At 47.9% G+C, this 16,765-nt stretch overlaps 1 protein-coding gene across 1 annotated transcript in view; it reads left to right on the top strand.

Annotated features, from left to right (window-relative positions):
• POLR3A (RNA polymerase III subunit A) overlaps positions 1-16,765 on the top strand; it is a 45,984-nt gene that overhangs the window by 28,412 nt on the left and 807 nt on the right. The window contains exons 19-30 of the mRNA XM_061161913.1: positions 1,559-1,696; positions 3,515-3,685; positions 4,611-4,724; positions 8,988-9,074; positions 9,162-9,244; positions 10,396-10,566; positions 11,636-11,729; positions 11,923-12,015; positions 12,660-12,824; positions 13,315-13,479; positions 13,698-13,829; positions 14,977-15,109. Of these exons, the coding sequence (XP_061017896.1) occupies positions 1,559-1,696; positions 3,515-3,685; positions 4,611-4,724; positions 8,988-9,074; positions 9,162-9,244; positions 10,396-10,566; positions 11,636-11,729; positions 11,923-12,015; positions 12,660-12,824; positions 13,315-13,479; positions 13,698-13,829; positions 14,977-15,109 (1,546 nt within the window). The remainder of the gene's footprint in view (positions 1-1,558; positions 1,697-3,514; positions 3,686-4,610; positions 4,725-8,987; positions 9,075-9,161; positions 9,245-10,395; positions 10,567-11,635; positions 11,730-11,922; positions 12,016-12,659; positions 12,825-13,314; positions 13,480-13,697; positions 13,830-14,976; positions 15,110-16,765) is intronic.

Raw genomic sequence — 16,765 nt, 5'->3', positions numbered from 1 at the left:
AGGCTGCCAATTAGGCGACTCCTAGAGCTGCTATAGAGGGTGGGAACCATTCAGGATTATTCCCTCTGCAGGAATAACTTGATTGAGTCCTGTAGAAGGAGCCTCATGAAACTCGGAGTTGTAAAACTTGGACCAGTGCCCTTTTGTATATTTTCTCTTCTAAGGAGGAGGATGTCAGTTTCCCATCCAACTTTACCTTAAGTAATCTGAATGTGTTGTTATCATTTGTGTGCATTCAATCTGTATGCTTATTTTAGGGAGCACTTACATAAAAGTATAAAGATTTTTAAACAGTGAACATGTGAGCCACAGTGAAACAACCAGGAAATTCCAGGTTCCCTTTGGAATTCCTAAACTGCCTGTAAATGACTTCTGAGTTCCATTGGCCCTCTTGGTCTGGGCACTAGTGTCAGCAGAGTGAGATAGACAGGCCTATATTGGTGTTTTCTGAGATTCTGGGGTAGATAGCTATTAAATGAACAGTTGAGGAACTTAGAGCTGATTTGGTCACTTAGTAATTCTGGATGGAGTCAACTGTTATTCACACTAAAATACAGATGCCCCAGCTCCTCCTGGCCTGAGGAGCTGTAGGACTTATGGCCAGCCCCGCCTGGGGCGATGGGACTGCTGTACTGAAATTGACAGACACTGTATCAGGTGGCCCCAGGAACAACTTGGGCTTTCTGCCCAAGATCAGAATTTGTTAGTGGTCAGGCAGCCAGCAAGTCACTGGAGTGGTACCTGACTGTGCTTATATGGCTCGGAGTCAAAGCCTGACCAATTTAAAAAAGATTCCAAGGACATCTAGTGCCAGACTTTGGGGTAGATGGTACTTGCCTAGAAGTGCCTTTGAGTATGCCAGCTGCCCCTTAAGTGAAATGGGGGCAAGAGGATTTTAGCCTATTCATCTGAATTGTCCTCCAAGGAACACAAACCTGTCTAGATCAAAGGCCATTTGGCATTTCATAGGGTGTTTTTTATATGTGGGTTTTTTTGTTTTTTTACAGTTGTTTTTTTTTTTCTTAATATTCACCCATTTAAAGTGTAGAGTTCAGCAGCGTAGTATATTCACAGAGTTGTGTGATCATCATCATAATCTAAATTTTAGGATATTTTCAACAGTCCAAAAATGAATCCCCATAAACTGTAGCAGCACACAGCTATGTTTTGGAGGTGGACAGGTCCGGCCTGCAGGCAGGTATCTTGGGGGTAGTCGTTGCCCGGGAGAAGGCCCAGGTGCCCGCTAAACTGAGACCCGTGACCGCCTGCCTGCTCTAGGAGTAGCAGCCCAAGCTTCGGTGTCCCTCTCCTGAGCCACCTGGCTGCCACTGGCACGAGCACCAGCCCTGGCTGGGACCTCACTCTCCTTGTCTCTGGTAAGGATGATTTGAACTAAATTATTTCTTCTTTAGGAAAGGGCATAAAACATGGGAGTGCATTGGCCAGGTATTTATAGTCTAAACGTGAGGTGTTTTCTGATTGGAATGGGTCTTGGAATTGTGGACCTTAAACTTTTTTGGTTAGATTTTTATTTATTTTTTTTCCTACCTCTCTTTAGCTCCCAGCTGCCAAAGGCTTTGTGGCTAATAGCTTTTATTCTGGTTTGACACCAACCGAGTTTTTCTTCCACACGATGGCTGGTCGGGAAGGTCTGGTTGACACGGCCGTGAAGACAGCTGAAACAGGATATATGCAGGTAACCTGAAGAAATACAGGCCATTAGCAATGAAGCCGGACAGGTCTGCAGATCTTGACTGCTGAGTGTTTGCTTCTTTTGTACCTGACTTCTGATTTATTAAGTCTTGGCATTTAAAAGGAAAAACTGAGAGATGTGGATGTCCTAAAAATAAACAACACAAAAAAGTAAGATGTTCAAAAAAAAAAAAGTTCAAAATCAGTGTCTCCTTCAAATGGTGCAGACCAGGCTGGAACCAGATGTACCAAAGCCCTGCTGGAGGAGAACATGGACCAGAAGTCCCCAGGCATGTCATCTCACTGAGCCACTACTTCCTAATTCACGGAGATCGGGTGACAATACCCACCTCCTGATCACACATCGAGAGGGCCGTGCTCACCGTGCCGCCGTTGATGTAATCCATCATTGATGTTACTCTCAGGGACTCAGAGAACCTGTTCCACTGCCTGCAGGAGGGCTTGGGCTCTTGGAGGGCTGCCTCGTTCTCCATTGTGTATATAGTTATAAGAGAGTAGTCTTTGGGGACAGGGCTGAGCTACATGCTTTTTATGCCTGTGTTTCTGAGACTGCCACAGAGGTACATCCTAGACAGCAGAGGGGTGAAAACACATCCTACCTTGTGCTTCCATAAGACCACAAACAAAAGATCTCTCTCCAGCCTCTAATTCTCATTTCTACCTTGTACTCCATAATCCACATTCTGTTTTTGTTTTTTGTTTTGCCGTTGGTTTTGGTTTTTTTTTTTTTTTTTTTTGATGATTTTATCTGCTTACAATACATGCTAAGGTTAACACTCCAAGTTGCTAGGCCATGAATTGCTGTGGTTTTGTGTCCCTTTTCTCCCCACCACGGACTGAGAAGCACAGCCCTTGGCAAGCAGGGAAACCAGGAGTGATAAACCAGAGATGTGAATGAGTAAGCCAGAATACACAAGGCTGATGAGCAAAATGGACTCGAGTCAGCACCCACCTGTTTCCATAACCTCTCGTCTGTCTCCCGTGGAGCATTACTGATGGTGCTTCCCTTTTAATCATCTTTTAATGGGAAATCGCCCTTTAGCTTCAGAGTGTGCTTTTGTCAGAAACCTAACAGACTGTGAAATGCTTTTAACACTCTTACCCAAATGTCTGTTGACTTTATTTTTTGTCCTTTACCTTTCTGAAGTCGAGAGTATGACTTTCCCAGAGTGGCTTGTTAACCTAGAACAAATTACTTCTGGCATGAGGGATTTTTGTTTTGAAGTTGCCTGGAGGAAGATTTCTTTCCCTTTAACTCATTGAACCCCTTCACCCCGCTGGCTGGAGGGTTCTGCTGGTGGAAGGCTCTCCCTAAGCAGATTTGAGAAATGGCTGCTGCCTGCTGGTTCAAACACAACACCAGTCCTATTCTCTCTTCTTACCCATCGGTCCCAGAAGAGAGCCTGCACCAGATCCTCTGTAATTCATATTGAAGTCCACAGGGGTCCCAGATTAATTTGTGTTTAGAAATGCAAAGCAATTGCTTTAATTTAAACCTTAGGGAGACAGAGAGGGAAGGCAGAGCAGCCTAGGAAAACAGTGTTTGCAGAGTCCTTTAGAATTGTATGTATTCTAAAACACAGTGGAGTGTGGAGCATATTCTAAATCCCACTGCACAGGCTAGTGAGGCACTTGTGGGGCTGTTCTTGAGGTCAGGGACTCTTTAAGGGATTTCTAATGTTTTTATGTGATTAAAAGCACTGGTAGCCTTGAAACTCAGTTGTAAATGTCAACCTTCGTACACGTGACTAGTGCTCTCAAAACACCTGAAGTTTCATCTCCTTTCCTCCTCTTCATTCAGAGAAGGCTCGTCAAGTCCCTGGAAGATCTTTGCTCACAGTATGACCTGACAGTCCGCAGCTCTACGGGCGATATCATCCAGTTCATTTACGGGGGAGACGGCTTAGATCCTGCAGCCATGGAGGGGAAAGATGAGCCCTTAGAGTTTAAAAGGGTTCTGGACAACATCAAAGTAAGATTAAGCATTATATTTGTGAGCGTTTTCAAGGATATTTCTTTAGAATGGATGTGCCTTTGGCATAGCACACAGTTAATGCTGTCATGTCTACCCAACCACTGAGATAGTGTTTGTCTTTTGTATTCACTTTGCATAATTTTCCCCAGGTATTAAGGAAAGAGAGTTTCTCAGTTGCAAAGTTTAGTTATTGGTAGTAAACCAGTGCCAGTGGAAGAGGGCTTTGTCTTCTTACCAGTGTCTAGTAAAGTGTGATAGAGACCGTGTGAAAGTCATGGGTGTGGAGAAGCAGGCCTGTTTCACATACTTTTAACGGACGATATAATTTAGAGCAAGATTTTTGAGAGGTAGCTGGACAGTGTTGATCTGAATTTAAATCTGGGTGCCCTTGAGCAATACTTAAATTTCACTTATAGGAATTTGCCTTACAGAAATGATCTAAATGTGCCAAGAATGTTCTTCCAGCATTGTTTATAGCAGATACAGGCCATCTGTGGAGGACGGGTCAAACATGGAATGGTCTGTCCACAGGGTAGGGTGCAGTGTGACCACTAAAACTTTGAGGGAAAACCCATGAGCTTGGGGGTGGAGAAGTCTTTTCACACTTGAATTTTTTTTTTTTTTTTTTTCATAACAGCAGTTTATGGTTTTAGGGCAGATCTGGGGTGGGGTGAAGGTTGGGAAGGAATGACCCAATACCCACTGAATAGCCCACAAGCCATTATGTAAGGTGGAGTATCAGTTTATGCTGTTTTCACCTTCGTATTAAAGGTAGAGTCTACAATGCGTTTTAAAAGACAAAAACTTCACAGGTTGCTGAAAGCTCACTCTGGGTGAGGTTGTTTTGTCTCTTATAAACTCCTTCACTGAATACTGCCCCCTGCCCCCCTCCAAATCACACTGTTTTCTTTCGATACTCGAGGCAGTCTTCCCGTGCCGGAGCGAGCCTGCTCTCAGTAAGAACGAGCTGCTCCTCAGCGCCGAGTCCATCATGAAGAAGAACGAGTTTCTTTGCTGCCAGGACAGCTTCCTGCAGGTGAGCTCTGCGGGGGCTGTGCCCCTGACTTGGCCGTCACCAAGGAATCATTCCCCAGGTGCCAACAGTGAAATGTATAAGCTGGGGGTGTTTATGTAAGTGTTTCTTGTTAGAAGATTTAAGAGTGGCCCAGGCAGGAGGATCTCAGCAGTCCACATAAAGAATTTATCTCATGTCTTTTTTAGTTTGTCTTTTGCACAAGTGTTTCTCTGGTAGAAGACAAGTGCTGTAGTTAAGAGAACTGTTTTGGTGTTTTTTTTTAACCCTGTCCCTGTTGCCCCCTGTCACCCAGGTTTTCATCCTGTGGGCCAACTCCTCCCTCAGTAGTTCTGAAACCCAGTAATTTGTAATAGTAAGAGCATTGTTTTAATGCCATTTATTGTGTTTTATACAATAAATGATGCAGTAGTGTTTATTTAATACCATCATTATTTTAAATTGCTTTTTTTCTTTTCACAATATGGCTTAGAAATGTAGTCATTCTTCCTTTTCCTTCCAGGGACCTGTTACTTGACATCCTCTTAGTTTTTTAGTTTGCATTTTACAGACCTTCTCCTTTTTATTGATAATCGTGGTTATCATCAAAAGCAAAGGAATACAGGAGTCAGTACATGGTTCCCTGTGTATACTGATTGGTGATTCAAATATAGCACCAAATATATCCCTTGAAGTATATAAAAAATAAAAACAGTAAGACACTTAAATAAGGATATTTTAGTTAACAGCTCTTCACTCTTTGACATGGTAAGATACAAAAGGTGAAAAAGAGACTCTTCTAGATTTTAATACATTTAAAATTAAGAGCCTAGCTAAGCTGAGTGCCTTCATTTTGTTTTTGTTGCTTCACAATTTTGTTTTTTTAAGTAACAAATGAGAGGTGGGATTTGGTTTTTCTCCATGACTATATTCACTTATTTATGTTTCTCTTTCTCCTCAAAGACCTTAACTGAGACAGGCTATGAGAAATACAACGAGGTAACGTGCTTCCACGCTGTGGCTGCCGAGCAGGGGGCATGGCTGTGCTATGCCCCAGCGGTCTGCCAGCCCCAGGCACTGCCAAGCGGGCCCAGTGCGGCCGGCAGGGCTTCCCCTTCATCACTTGGCCCAGGCCCTTTCTTGCCTCAGATGTGGTTTGACAGTGGTCCCCTGACCAGCAGCATTTGTGGGTTCAGTGAGCACTTGTTCATCCGTCCCGTCCCCATCTGTCACACACCCCACAGATCCAGGACCGCAGAGGTGACTGAACATGTCCTCACCCTCCAGTCACTCAGTCTGAGCTCAGGGTTGCCGAGGGATTCCAAAACTCGCCGACCAGAACAGATTGATCTGAGCTGAGAAAACGTCATCTAACTGTAGTGTCAGAGTTGGGGAGGCAGAGAGAGCTCCTGGGTGATGCTGAGCCCTAGCCCTGCCAGAAGCCGACAGCCAGGCTCACACACATGCTGCGGGCTGAGTGTGAGCGTTAGCTGCTGGTCAGCCGTGTGATTAACAGCCTGCCGGTTGCCGTGTTCTGAGTTCCCTTGGTATGCATGAGTTAATCCTGCCGAGTTCTTAGTGGCTTATCTCAGTTTCCCCTTCCAAAAAGGGAGCTTTTTTCCTTTTAATCTAACTTCCAGAATATCTGCCATAACTCTTGGGTGAGGGAACTCATTCCTTTTAGCAAAGCTGCTGCCAGAAGCATGTCCACATGGGTGGCAGCTAAAAGCTGTCCTTTGCAGCACCCGAACTGGGAAATGGTGTGAGGTGTGTGCTGTTGACTGCTCGTATGTACGGACTTCCTTAACAGATGAAAACCCCCTGGATCGGCTTGGCCTTGGGTTCTGGCCCCAGTTTCCCTGTGCCAACAGGTGGGGCAGCCTTGAACACCTGGCAGGCAAATGGCAACATGTGGGTCAGGAGGGCTTTCAGAGGCTCGCCTTAAAGGACACAACCACAGCTAGATAAGTAGGCTCACCTATTGAAGGACGCTCTTAATACTGAATGATACAGAAGAGAAACTAGGTGGCAGCGGGTTTTATTGCTGATGAGGATCCCACTTGAAGGCAGAGCCACCCCAGGGGAGGTTGTTCCTCTACCCTCTCCAGCTCTAAGTTCTACCTCTGATTTGTAACAACTATATCTGAAAAATGTGGCCTCTTACCTGTAATTAACAAGTAAGCCTGTGGAGTCTCTCTTTAAAAAGAGTCTCTTGAGAATTTTCAAGTTCTTTTACATTAGTTTAAGTTCTTTCTTAAAGAAAAGTCTTTCTGCATAGAATGATGGCTGAGTGGCTTGGTAACCTTCCACTCTGTTGGAGAGGGGAGTTGACCAACAAGGACAGTCATGGGAAGCCTGTGTTCGTGAACAAGGGACAGCCCAGGTGTGTTGGAATCCACCCTTATAGCCCCCCGATCACCTGGGCTCTTGGGAGCCAGTGTGAAGTGTCCAGCGGGCCAAGACGACTTTGCAGAAAACCCCTCCCCTGAGTGTAGACTGTGCAGAAACATTTGACTTTGTAGAGGGGCCTGTTCCCTTGGCCAAGCCATGACCTTATTCAGCCCAAATGGCCTGAGCTCTAGAATGATGGAGCCAGTGTCCTGCCGCCCTGCAGGGAGAGCGCACCACGCAGGGCAGCAAGTGACTAAGAAGAGTTTGTGGACACAGACCGTGTGGACCCCAGAAGTTCTCGTTTTTTGCTTTCAGAAAAGATAGTAACTAGAAATTGCTCACTAGTCTATGGTAGGCTAGAGAGATTTATTTTTGCAATGTTAGGACAAAACCTGGCTAGTTAAGTCTCACAATATCTGTAAATGCCTTATAGAATTTTATTTTTGCGAAAGTGGGCTTCTGGTCCAGTCTGCCCTTTGAAACATTTGTTTCAGACGAAAACAGATATTTTCAGCTGTGATATAGATTGAGTAGACACTGGGCAGGCATGCTGGTCTTCTGCTGTGGTTATCCTCACTTGAGAAACAAGACCTAGTGAGGCTTTGCAGCCATCACAACAGTTGTCCTCCCTCGGGCCTGCCCAGGGGTCTGGATCCGATCTCAGCCAGCCGCACAAAGCACCTGGATGCCTGCACTTGGCCAGAGTGCCCCCCAGAATTATTGAGGGAAATCATATTTCCCTGAGGGTCACTGAGAGGAAGCTAGTCTATCCACCCTTTCCCTTACTGTCAGAAACACCCCTGGGTGAAACCAGAGCAGCAGATGCGCTTTCTCTGAAGGATGCAGCTACTAGATTGCATGCGTCCTCAGCTCACCTGAGAGGTGCTCTAGGAGTCAGCCCCACGGTGCGTGGTGTGTGCTGGCAACAGGACATGGATGTGTGTGGTCCATTAAACACACCACACCCTCTGTGAGAACTCCTCAAAAGGAGATGCTGGCTGATCCTGGTTCTAGGAGCAACCACAAGGCTGGGTTTACTTCACAGAAACATACCAAATTATAAAGCATATGGGTTTTCCCCTCAGACTAGTTACCAGAAAACTTGGGCCTGTCATTTCTAGCCATGCCCTATGGATCTTCCATACAATGTAATTCTCTTCACCTTCTTTCTTGCTCTATTTTATCATTATCCCAGGGCTTAGAGCTCTATTCTTAAAATACAGCGGGAGCAACAGATAGGCTGATATTTCATTTCCAGCTTTGAGAGTGATTTCCTGGAGGCCTTACAAAGTTCTGACTGTGTGTGGGAAGGGAGCCTGAGACAGGGGAGTGAGGCAGAGGTGAGGGTCAGAGATAGAGCTGGGACCTGGGAGTGTTTCCTTTGAAATGAAGGCAAGCTGAAGGCATGTGCTTGAAATGTGCATAGCGTCTACAAAGCCAAGCTTTGTAGTATTTAAGTTGAGCAGAACAGCTTCAGAAGAACCCCTCAAAAATTTATCAGTCTAAAGCCTTAGAAGTACAAGTGGTACAACAGTACTTACTCTGGGCTGCATGAACGTGGGCAGCGAGGGGTTTCAGGAGAGCAGGGGAGAAGGCGGCAGATGGAAAGGGTTATCCTATGTGCTGGGTTAGCACTGCAGATTCATAGGAAGCATCATCAGAGTAAAAAGACCTGAGAAACACTTTAACGGATGAACAATGTGTCCAGGGTATGGGTAATGTGGTGTGTTCCTTGGAAAAACATTTCGTAATAGAACCGTATCCACGTATAGTATCTTATTTAGCCACCACTAAAATAGGAAGGATTCATCACATTACCAAGTTTACTAAAAAACAAATCATGTTGTGCAAATCACTGAGAAACATATATCTGATGTTTGTTGTGTAACCTTTCAGGAGATAAAAAAGTTTATCAAGGAGGTTTCTGAGAAGATCAAGAAGACCAGAGATAAATACGGCATCAACGACAATGGCACAACAGAGGTAGTGGCCCTCCCCAGTGGGTCAGGAGATGCAGAGGGTTCCCCGTGCTGCCGGCCCTGACCCTGAACTTGGCTTTTGTTCCTCTAGCCCCGTGTGCTGTACCAGTTGGACCGGATCACCCCAACCCAAATAGAGAAGTTTCTGGAGACATGTAGGGACAAGTACATGAGGTGAGGATGCTAAATGTTTCAGGCTGCCGGGCAGTCCAGTGGGTCTCTTGCACCCTTCCTGTTTCCCTAGGAAACAGAATCCTGTGCCCACATCACTTACCAACTGCCATCCTTGAGCAGGTTCTGTCACCTCCTCTCTTGGGCTCCAGTGGGTAGACAGGCTGAGTGCTTTGCAAAGAAGCGCAAAGAAATTTCCAAGCATCGTCTTTTCATAGGGAAACTACCAATATATTTGGCAAGGGCTGGCTGCTTTGTCCACCTGCAGTACCATGTGTGAGCAGAGCTCTTAGGTCTTCTCCAGTCATCCCACGCTGACCACAAGTAGCCACACAGTGTTCACTGTCATCGTTGGACCCCTCTGAGCATGACTCCCCCTCATGTGTACCTGTAACTGCTCTGTGTCCATTTCTTCCTCTGCCATAAGCCCAACCCGGGTCCTTGCCAATTCTTTCCTGACCCTGATGGCATACGTATTTTTTCTGTTGAAAGGAGATAATCAGAAACCTCCCCAGCAGTTTTGGGGTTTTAGTTTTTTCTTTTTGTTTTTGGCCACGGCACAAGGCTTGCAGGATTTTAGTTCTCTGACCAGGGGTTGAACCTGGTCCCAACAGTGAAAGTACAAAGTCCTAATCACTGGAGTGCCAGGGAATTCCCTGGTTTTGTCTTTTAATTGAGGTATAGTTGACCTATATATAAAAATATATAAAATGGGTATATTTAAATGGGCTTTATATAAGATAATTGCATCTCTTTTGTTTAATTGTATTATGGAGTAGGGGCTTCCCAGGTGGCTTAGTCGTAAAGAATCCTCCTGCCAAGCAGGAGACTCGGGTTCAGTCCCTGGGTCAAGAAGATCCCCTCAAGAAGGAAATGGCCATCCATTCAGTATTCTTGCTTGGGAAAATTCCATGGAAAGGGGAGCCTGGTGTGCTGCAGTCCATGGGATCGCAAAGAGTCGGACACAATTTGGCCAACTAAACAAACAACAGATAGTTGACCTACAGCATTATGCAAGTTTCAGGTGCAAACATAGCAATTCAATATTTGTATATATTGCAGAAAGATCACCATGGTACATCTGGTTACCATCTGCCACCATACAAAGATACTGTATCATTATCAACTGTACATTTCATCCTTTCTTGTTTCAGGGCACAGATGGAGCCAGGTTCCGCGGTGGGTGCACTCTGTGCTCAGAGCATTGGCGAGCCAGGCACCCAGATGACCCTGAAGACTTTCCACTTTGCGGGCGTGGCCTCCATGAACATCACCCTGGGCGTGCCCCGCATCAAGGAGATCATCAACGCCTCCAAGGCCATCAGGTGCCCTCATCCATCTCCTTCTTTTCCTCACACTCGTCTGTCATGTCCTGGAGAAACAATGTTTCTCTTGTCACGAGTGGGTGTGTGATAGATGCTAGCAGACAGTACCTCAGACTCTGGAGCTACACGTGCTAGTGTTAACCCAAGACAAAATGTCCAAACTGGAGAGAGTCAAAACTGAAGCAATGGTTCTTTGTGACCACAAGTCACATGAGAGAAACCTAAAAAAATGCCTGGAAAAATTGGAACCATGTGTCATTGTAGACTTCATCCATCTGATGTTATTATTCCCAGCTTCACTTGTCCTGATGATGTGTCTGTGACTTGATTTGGGGCCATATTCTGTGACAACACTCCCCTAGCCCAAATCCCGCCCCCTTGGTGATTTCATGATAGAATTTGTAGGTGACCTGAAACTAGGAAAGATAAAAATATTTTATAGCGCGTTCAGGGACAAAATCATGTCTTACCTATGATCTGAATGTAACGAAATGACAATACAGCATTAAAGGAGAGAACGCTATTCTTGGTTCTGGAACAGCACCTGTCCATGTCCAGGGTGGCAGGAGCTCTGCCCGCCGCCTCTAAGTGAGTCAGATTACCGAGGAGTGTGTGTTCAGGGGATGCCATCCAGGATGGCAAGGGTGGAAGCTACTAGCTAGTAGCTGGAGGAGCTGGAGGTATCCTGGAGGGGAGGTTGTCGGGGTGGAGTGGGGTAAGCTATAAGTGACATGATTTTGTCACTGCGCATGCCATAGTATACAAACCTGTAGTATACAAAGGGTCAGTTTACTCAGAGAACAGAACTGAAATAACTACATATTAGAACCAAAGAGGAAAAGGTAGGTTTGCTTGGCCAGGAAGACTGTTCTGAAAGTCACTCACTCACTGATGGAGTGGATTGCCTCATGAGCACGGGTGTGTGCAGCCCTCAGTGAGGACTGCGCCTGACTCTAGGGAATGCTCAGTACAGTAAGCTGCAGTTGCTGTTAAGATGCCAAACGCACCCGGGCTTACCGCAGTGTGGTCTTCAAACAGCCTCGTAATCCTTTGCCCTTCCTGCCCACAGCACTCCCATCATCACAGCACAGCTGGACAAGGACGACGATGCAGATTACGCTCGTCTGGTGAAAGGGAGAATTGAGAAAACCCTCTTGGGAGAGGTAAGACGAAATCCCTCTTGATAATAAGAAAACTAAACCAGCTGCATTGCCAGGACGTGTGAGAACCACTTGTAGTGGATTTACCAATCCGTGTATCCATGCTGCTCTATGTCCTTAAAGGAGAGAGGGAGCCTCCTCTGCTCTGAGGGACAGGGAAGTAACTGATGGATGTTCCGATCTTTTGACACCGCAGATTTCAGAGTATATTGAAGAAGTGTTTCTTCCTGATGATTGCTTCATTCTCGTCAAGCTCTCCCTAGAACGGATCAGACTTCTGAGGCTGGAAGTGAGTCCCATAACTACATGTGTGAAGGAAGTTATCCCCTTTCAGTCCCAAGACAGATGCTAATGAACTAGGGCAAGAGCTATGCGTAGCACGGGAAGCCCTAAAGAGGCTTCCGCTTGGTGTCTGTCCTCTGGATCTGTTGTGCCTTCACATTCTGTCTACCCCTGGCCCCGGCACAGATATCACCACCTAGAGACACGCAGGAAATTAGTGGAGGTGGTGTGCAGACCACAGTGCCTATTTGCTGTCACACAGCATGCCAGCAGGTGGAAGGACCGGCTGTGTCAGCTGTGTCTTACCCACCTGTGGATCCCCAGCGCAGCAATGGCTGGCTCAGGATATGTGGGTTGACCTGGCTGCTTCTTATTGGCATTTATAAACGGGTAACAGTGACAAAACGGATTTAGGAGGGGTGGGTGGTAGGATCTACTTTCTTAGTGAATAAAGCAGAGGTGTACATACATACACATATATCTCTGGTATTAAAATATCACAGTACCAAAAAAGACATGATGAGGAGAAAGATTGGGGGGAAATAATTAAAAAGGCTCCTTAGTGGGGCAAGATGCTGAAAGGCCAAAAAACACAGAAGCCACAGCCTCCAAGTCCCGCCAGTCACATCCCGGGCGTGCGGCCCCTCGCAGGTGAACGCTGAGACGGTGAGGTACTCCATCTGCATGTCCAAGCTGCGCGTGAAGCCCGGCGACGTGGCCGTGCACGGGGAGGCAGTGGTGTGCGTCACCCCCCGAGAGAACAGCAAGAGCTCCATGTACTACGTGCTGCAGTTCCTGAAAGAGGATCTCCCCAAGGTGAGTCAGGTCGCCTCCCCAGGTGGTCAGGCCTGCCGCCTGGAGGTGCGTGAAGGGAGGGAGCACGTTCATGTCTAAGCTGCAGAGCCAGGCATCAGGGAGCGTAAGGGCCGCCGAGACTGAGGGTGGCGCCCTGTTCCTCCGTTTCTTTGCCACATCCCCGAGGAGTCAGGCAGGTTCAGGTTTCCTTCTTTGCACTGCCTCGCCGTTCTGCCCATTCAGCTTTTCTCTGTTCTCTCATAAAACTGGTAGTGGAAGAGGGCACGACCCCCTGAGCTTCTGCTTCCCCCCTCCCCACCCACCAGCGGCTCAGGCAGCACACAGGCACTCCCGGCTTTGGCGCGTTCCTGGCAGTCACCTCTGAGAGACGGGGTGATCACGACCACAAACCCAGGCTGTGACACCCCCAGTCCTCGCAGCCACTGTGGTTTCTGACTGCTGGGTGGGTGAGGCCTGCGGGGTCTCGAGCCCTCGGTATCTCTGAGTCCAGGTGGTGGTGCAGGGCATCCCGGAGGTGTCCCGAGCTGTCATCCACATCGATGAGCAGAGCGGGAAGGAGAAGTACAAGCTCCTGGTGGAGGGTGATAACCTGCGGGCCGTCATGGCCACCCACGGCGTGAAGGGCACCCGGACCACCTCCAACAACACATACGAGGTACCGCTCACAGCCGAGGTTCCTACAGTCATCCCAGCTCCCTCCCAGCACATTCCTCTGACCCAGCTGTTCACTCTGGGTCTACATCGAAGACTACCCCACACTCTATCTCTGGGAAGGGATACAGGGTGCTGGGAACCTGCAGGGCAGAGGAGGATATGAGGGCAAGTTGGGGAGCCCTGGATGTGGCTGCCTCCGATCATCTCTGCCCTCCGCAGGTGGAGAAAACCCTGGGCATCGAAGCTGCCCGGACAACTATCATCAACGAGATCCAGTATACGATGGTCAACCACGGCATGAGCATCGACCGGCGGCACGTGATGCTGCTGTCCGATCTCATGACCTACAAGGTGCGTGGGGGCCTTGTGGCTGCTGTCGCAAACCTGGTGTCAGGAGCGCGAGACTTGGAGGGCATATATGGTGTGTGGCTGTGATGACCACCATTACCCCAAAGCCTGAGTACAATGGTCCAGCTGGGCGTGCTGGTAAAATTCCAGTGTGAGAAATGCAACCTCATGGCAGGAGGCAGGGCATGGTTTCTATCCTAAAAGAAAATTAGCCATTGCCAGAAGCCTAAGGATTCCGTGACAGCCTGAGGTTTATGTCCTGTCGAACCCATTTCTCATACTTCTGTAGCCATTTCTAGGTGAAAATCTGACTGGGGGACTGAGTTTGGTCGGCTGGTTGGTTTTTGTTTTTGTCTCTTATACCAAAAATCTTTCTCTATCAGTGCCATAAGGCATGATGCCTCCACAGACAAACTTGTACTGTATTGCAGCAAATTCAGAAACTCGGTGGGAGAAGTGACCCATTTCCTACCACCCTATAGTAAAGACAGTCATTTTAAAGCCTTCCTTTCCATTTTTGTTCTATACACATGTTAGATTACTACAGGTAAACAGTAAAAATGAGCATGTCATTTTTATTGAACATTATAAGTATTTTCCATATTGCTATGTAGTTTTATAAAGATACTTTTTAAATGATGGAATTATTTGGGTTTTTATTTCTTTGAGCCGTAAGAAACATCTTCAGAAGTATTTTGTTTTCTTTTAGGGAGGAGGGGTGCAATTTAGTTCCCCGACCAGGATTTGAACCAAGACCCTCAGCAGTGAAAGTACAGAGTCCTAATCACTGGACCACCAGAAAATTCCCTACTTCTCAGTTTTTGTTTAGTTCATTTTCACTGGCAAATAGTTGATTTACAATGTTGTATTAGTTTCTGTTGTATAGCAAACTGAGTCAGTTATACATACACATATATCCAGTCTTTAGTTTCCAGTTCTCAATTCTTTGTTGAGTGTCAGGATCTGTGCTGTCAGCGCCAGTGGCCTCAGAGGGACACAGGTGGGACAGATGGTTGTCGGGGTCCTTCTCAAACCTGGACTGTGACTTGAGCAGCAGCCTGGCTGCCTCTTGCTTCTTCTTTTGAGGGGGGCAGGGGCTGCGTTCTGTACCTGGCGGGAGTCCCCACTCTGGCTCTCTCCCTCGGCACAGGGTGAAGTCCTGGGCATCACCAGGTTTGGCCTGGCCAAGATGAAGGAGAGCGTGCTGATGTTGGCCTCATTTGAGAAGACGGCCGACCACCTCTTTGATGCTGCCTACTTTGGGCAGAAGGACTCTGTGTGTGGTAGGTTTGGTGCTTGCAGCAGCCTCACCAGAGGCCTTTGTGGGTTTTTGTTGGTGTTTCATTTTGTTTTTTACAGTTTAAACCATGGCCAGGGCTTCTCTAGAGGTGGAGAAACTGAGCAGGCAGAGCTTTGAGTTGTTTAAGAATAAAGTCGCAGCTCACGGAATTGGAACTAACAAAGCCTGACTGTGGCAGCCTGCATCCCCTGCATCCTTTAGAAGGCTGCTCAGTCAGGACAGAGGAAAGGTCGCCCCTGGGCATGTAGGAATTTTCTAGCCCTCAGAAGGAGAGTCAGCTACTCTGGTCCTGCCCCAGGCGCTCCTGCCGTCCCAACTCCCTGAGCAAGGCAGCTGGCACGCTTCCACCGGCTGCCTTGTATGCCATCTCAGCACGTTGCTGAGGCCTGGGTATCAGCCCTTTCACGGTGAGAAGACCCAGGGCACTAACTTGTTATGAGTTTTGCCCTGCGCTGGCCTGCTCTCCCCACACGGAGCCTCTCTGACGGGCCTAGGGGAGAGGGAGCTGAGGGGTGGCCATCACAGCTGCTCCCCCCGCCCCAGAGTGCCCGCTCTACTCCAGCCTTTCCCGTGCCACGGCAAGGCCCTGTGGCCTGAGCTGGGAGTCTGTCTGGGGCTCAGACAACGACGCCACACCTGGCCCCCGACGCTGCTGCCAGAGCCCTTCGTCCTCGTGGCCATTTCCCCACTCACCTCCTTGTGTGGAGTCACCGCCCAAGGTGATGGTCAGATGGGACCCAGGCAGTGTATGCCTAGTTTTTGCTTCTAAGATTAGGGTCACAGGTTGCAAATAGAAGGAAAGAGAAATTACACAGTTCTTTACTATAACGAAGGGTGAAAGGAAAGAAAAGAAGGCAGAGATGGGGCAGGAGAAGGGCAAGCCCCAGGCAAAAGTGAGAGCAAGCCTATTTGCAGGACTGAGATCCAGCACCTCCGCTCCCCGACGAGGACACTGGGCCCCCGTCTTGGCTGCTGCCCTGCTGCCCACCCTCTCCACCTCTGACTCCTTTAGGGGCCTGGCGTGGACACCCCGCCCCAACTTTAAAATCTCCTGGTCCTTTGCATGCTGTAACTCAGTGTCAGCCCTCACTCTGTGTTGGGTTTTAGTTTGATTGCCTCTCTGGCCCCTGATAGCACAAAGCCCAGAACATAGCAGATAGACACTTGCTTATTATAGAACCAGAAGCCTCATGCGGAGCCCAACATTTAGATCTCAGAAAGCTGAAAGGGAGCTTGGAGAAAGAATCTACACTATCGCCTAACTCCTGTCACTCCATGAGGGGCCCTGCCTTCTTAGTGTTTCTGATTCAAGCTGTGGACTCCGAGGTTGGGGTGTTGTTAACCCTGGCCCACCCCCGACCACTGGGCACAGAACAAATCTGTGCTGCTGTTTCCATGGGGATTGGCATCTGCTCGCTGTGGTCCCAGTTGCTTGTTCCCTGGGCCCTAAGTTAAGGACATGCTGGGTGGCAAACTCGGGGTTTTACATCATTCAGTGTATCCTTGCTGTTTGAGTTTAGTGCTCAAAGGTGAGGCCCACACGATGCCTGTGGCTCAAGCACAAAGGCTGCTAAGCCAGCAGCAGGGCTGTGAGTGAGCACTCCCTTCAACCAGATGCGGGAACTCCCCCAGCCTGCCC

The sequence above is a fragment of the Dama dama genome, chromosome 15 (assembly GCF_033118175.1).
Source record: "Dama dama isolate Ldn47 chromosome 15, ASM3311817v1, whole genome shotgun sequence".
In the NCBI taxonomy this organism is placed as follows: domain Eukaryota; kingdom Metazoa; phylum Chordata; class Mammalia; order Artiodactyla; family Cervidae; genus Dama; species Dama dama.
This window is presented reverse-complemented; position numbering and strand designations above follow the sequence as displayed.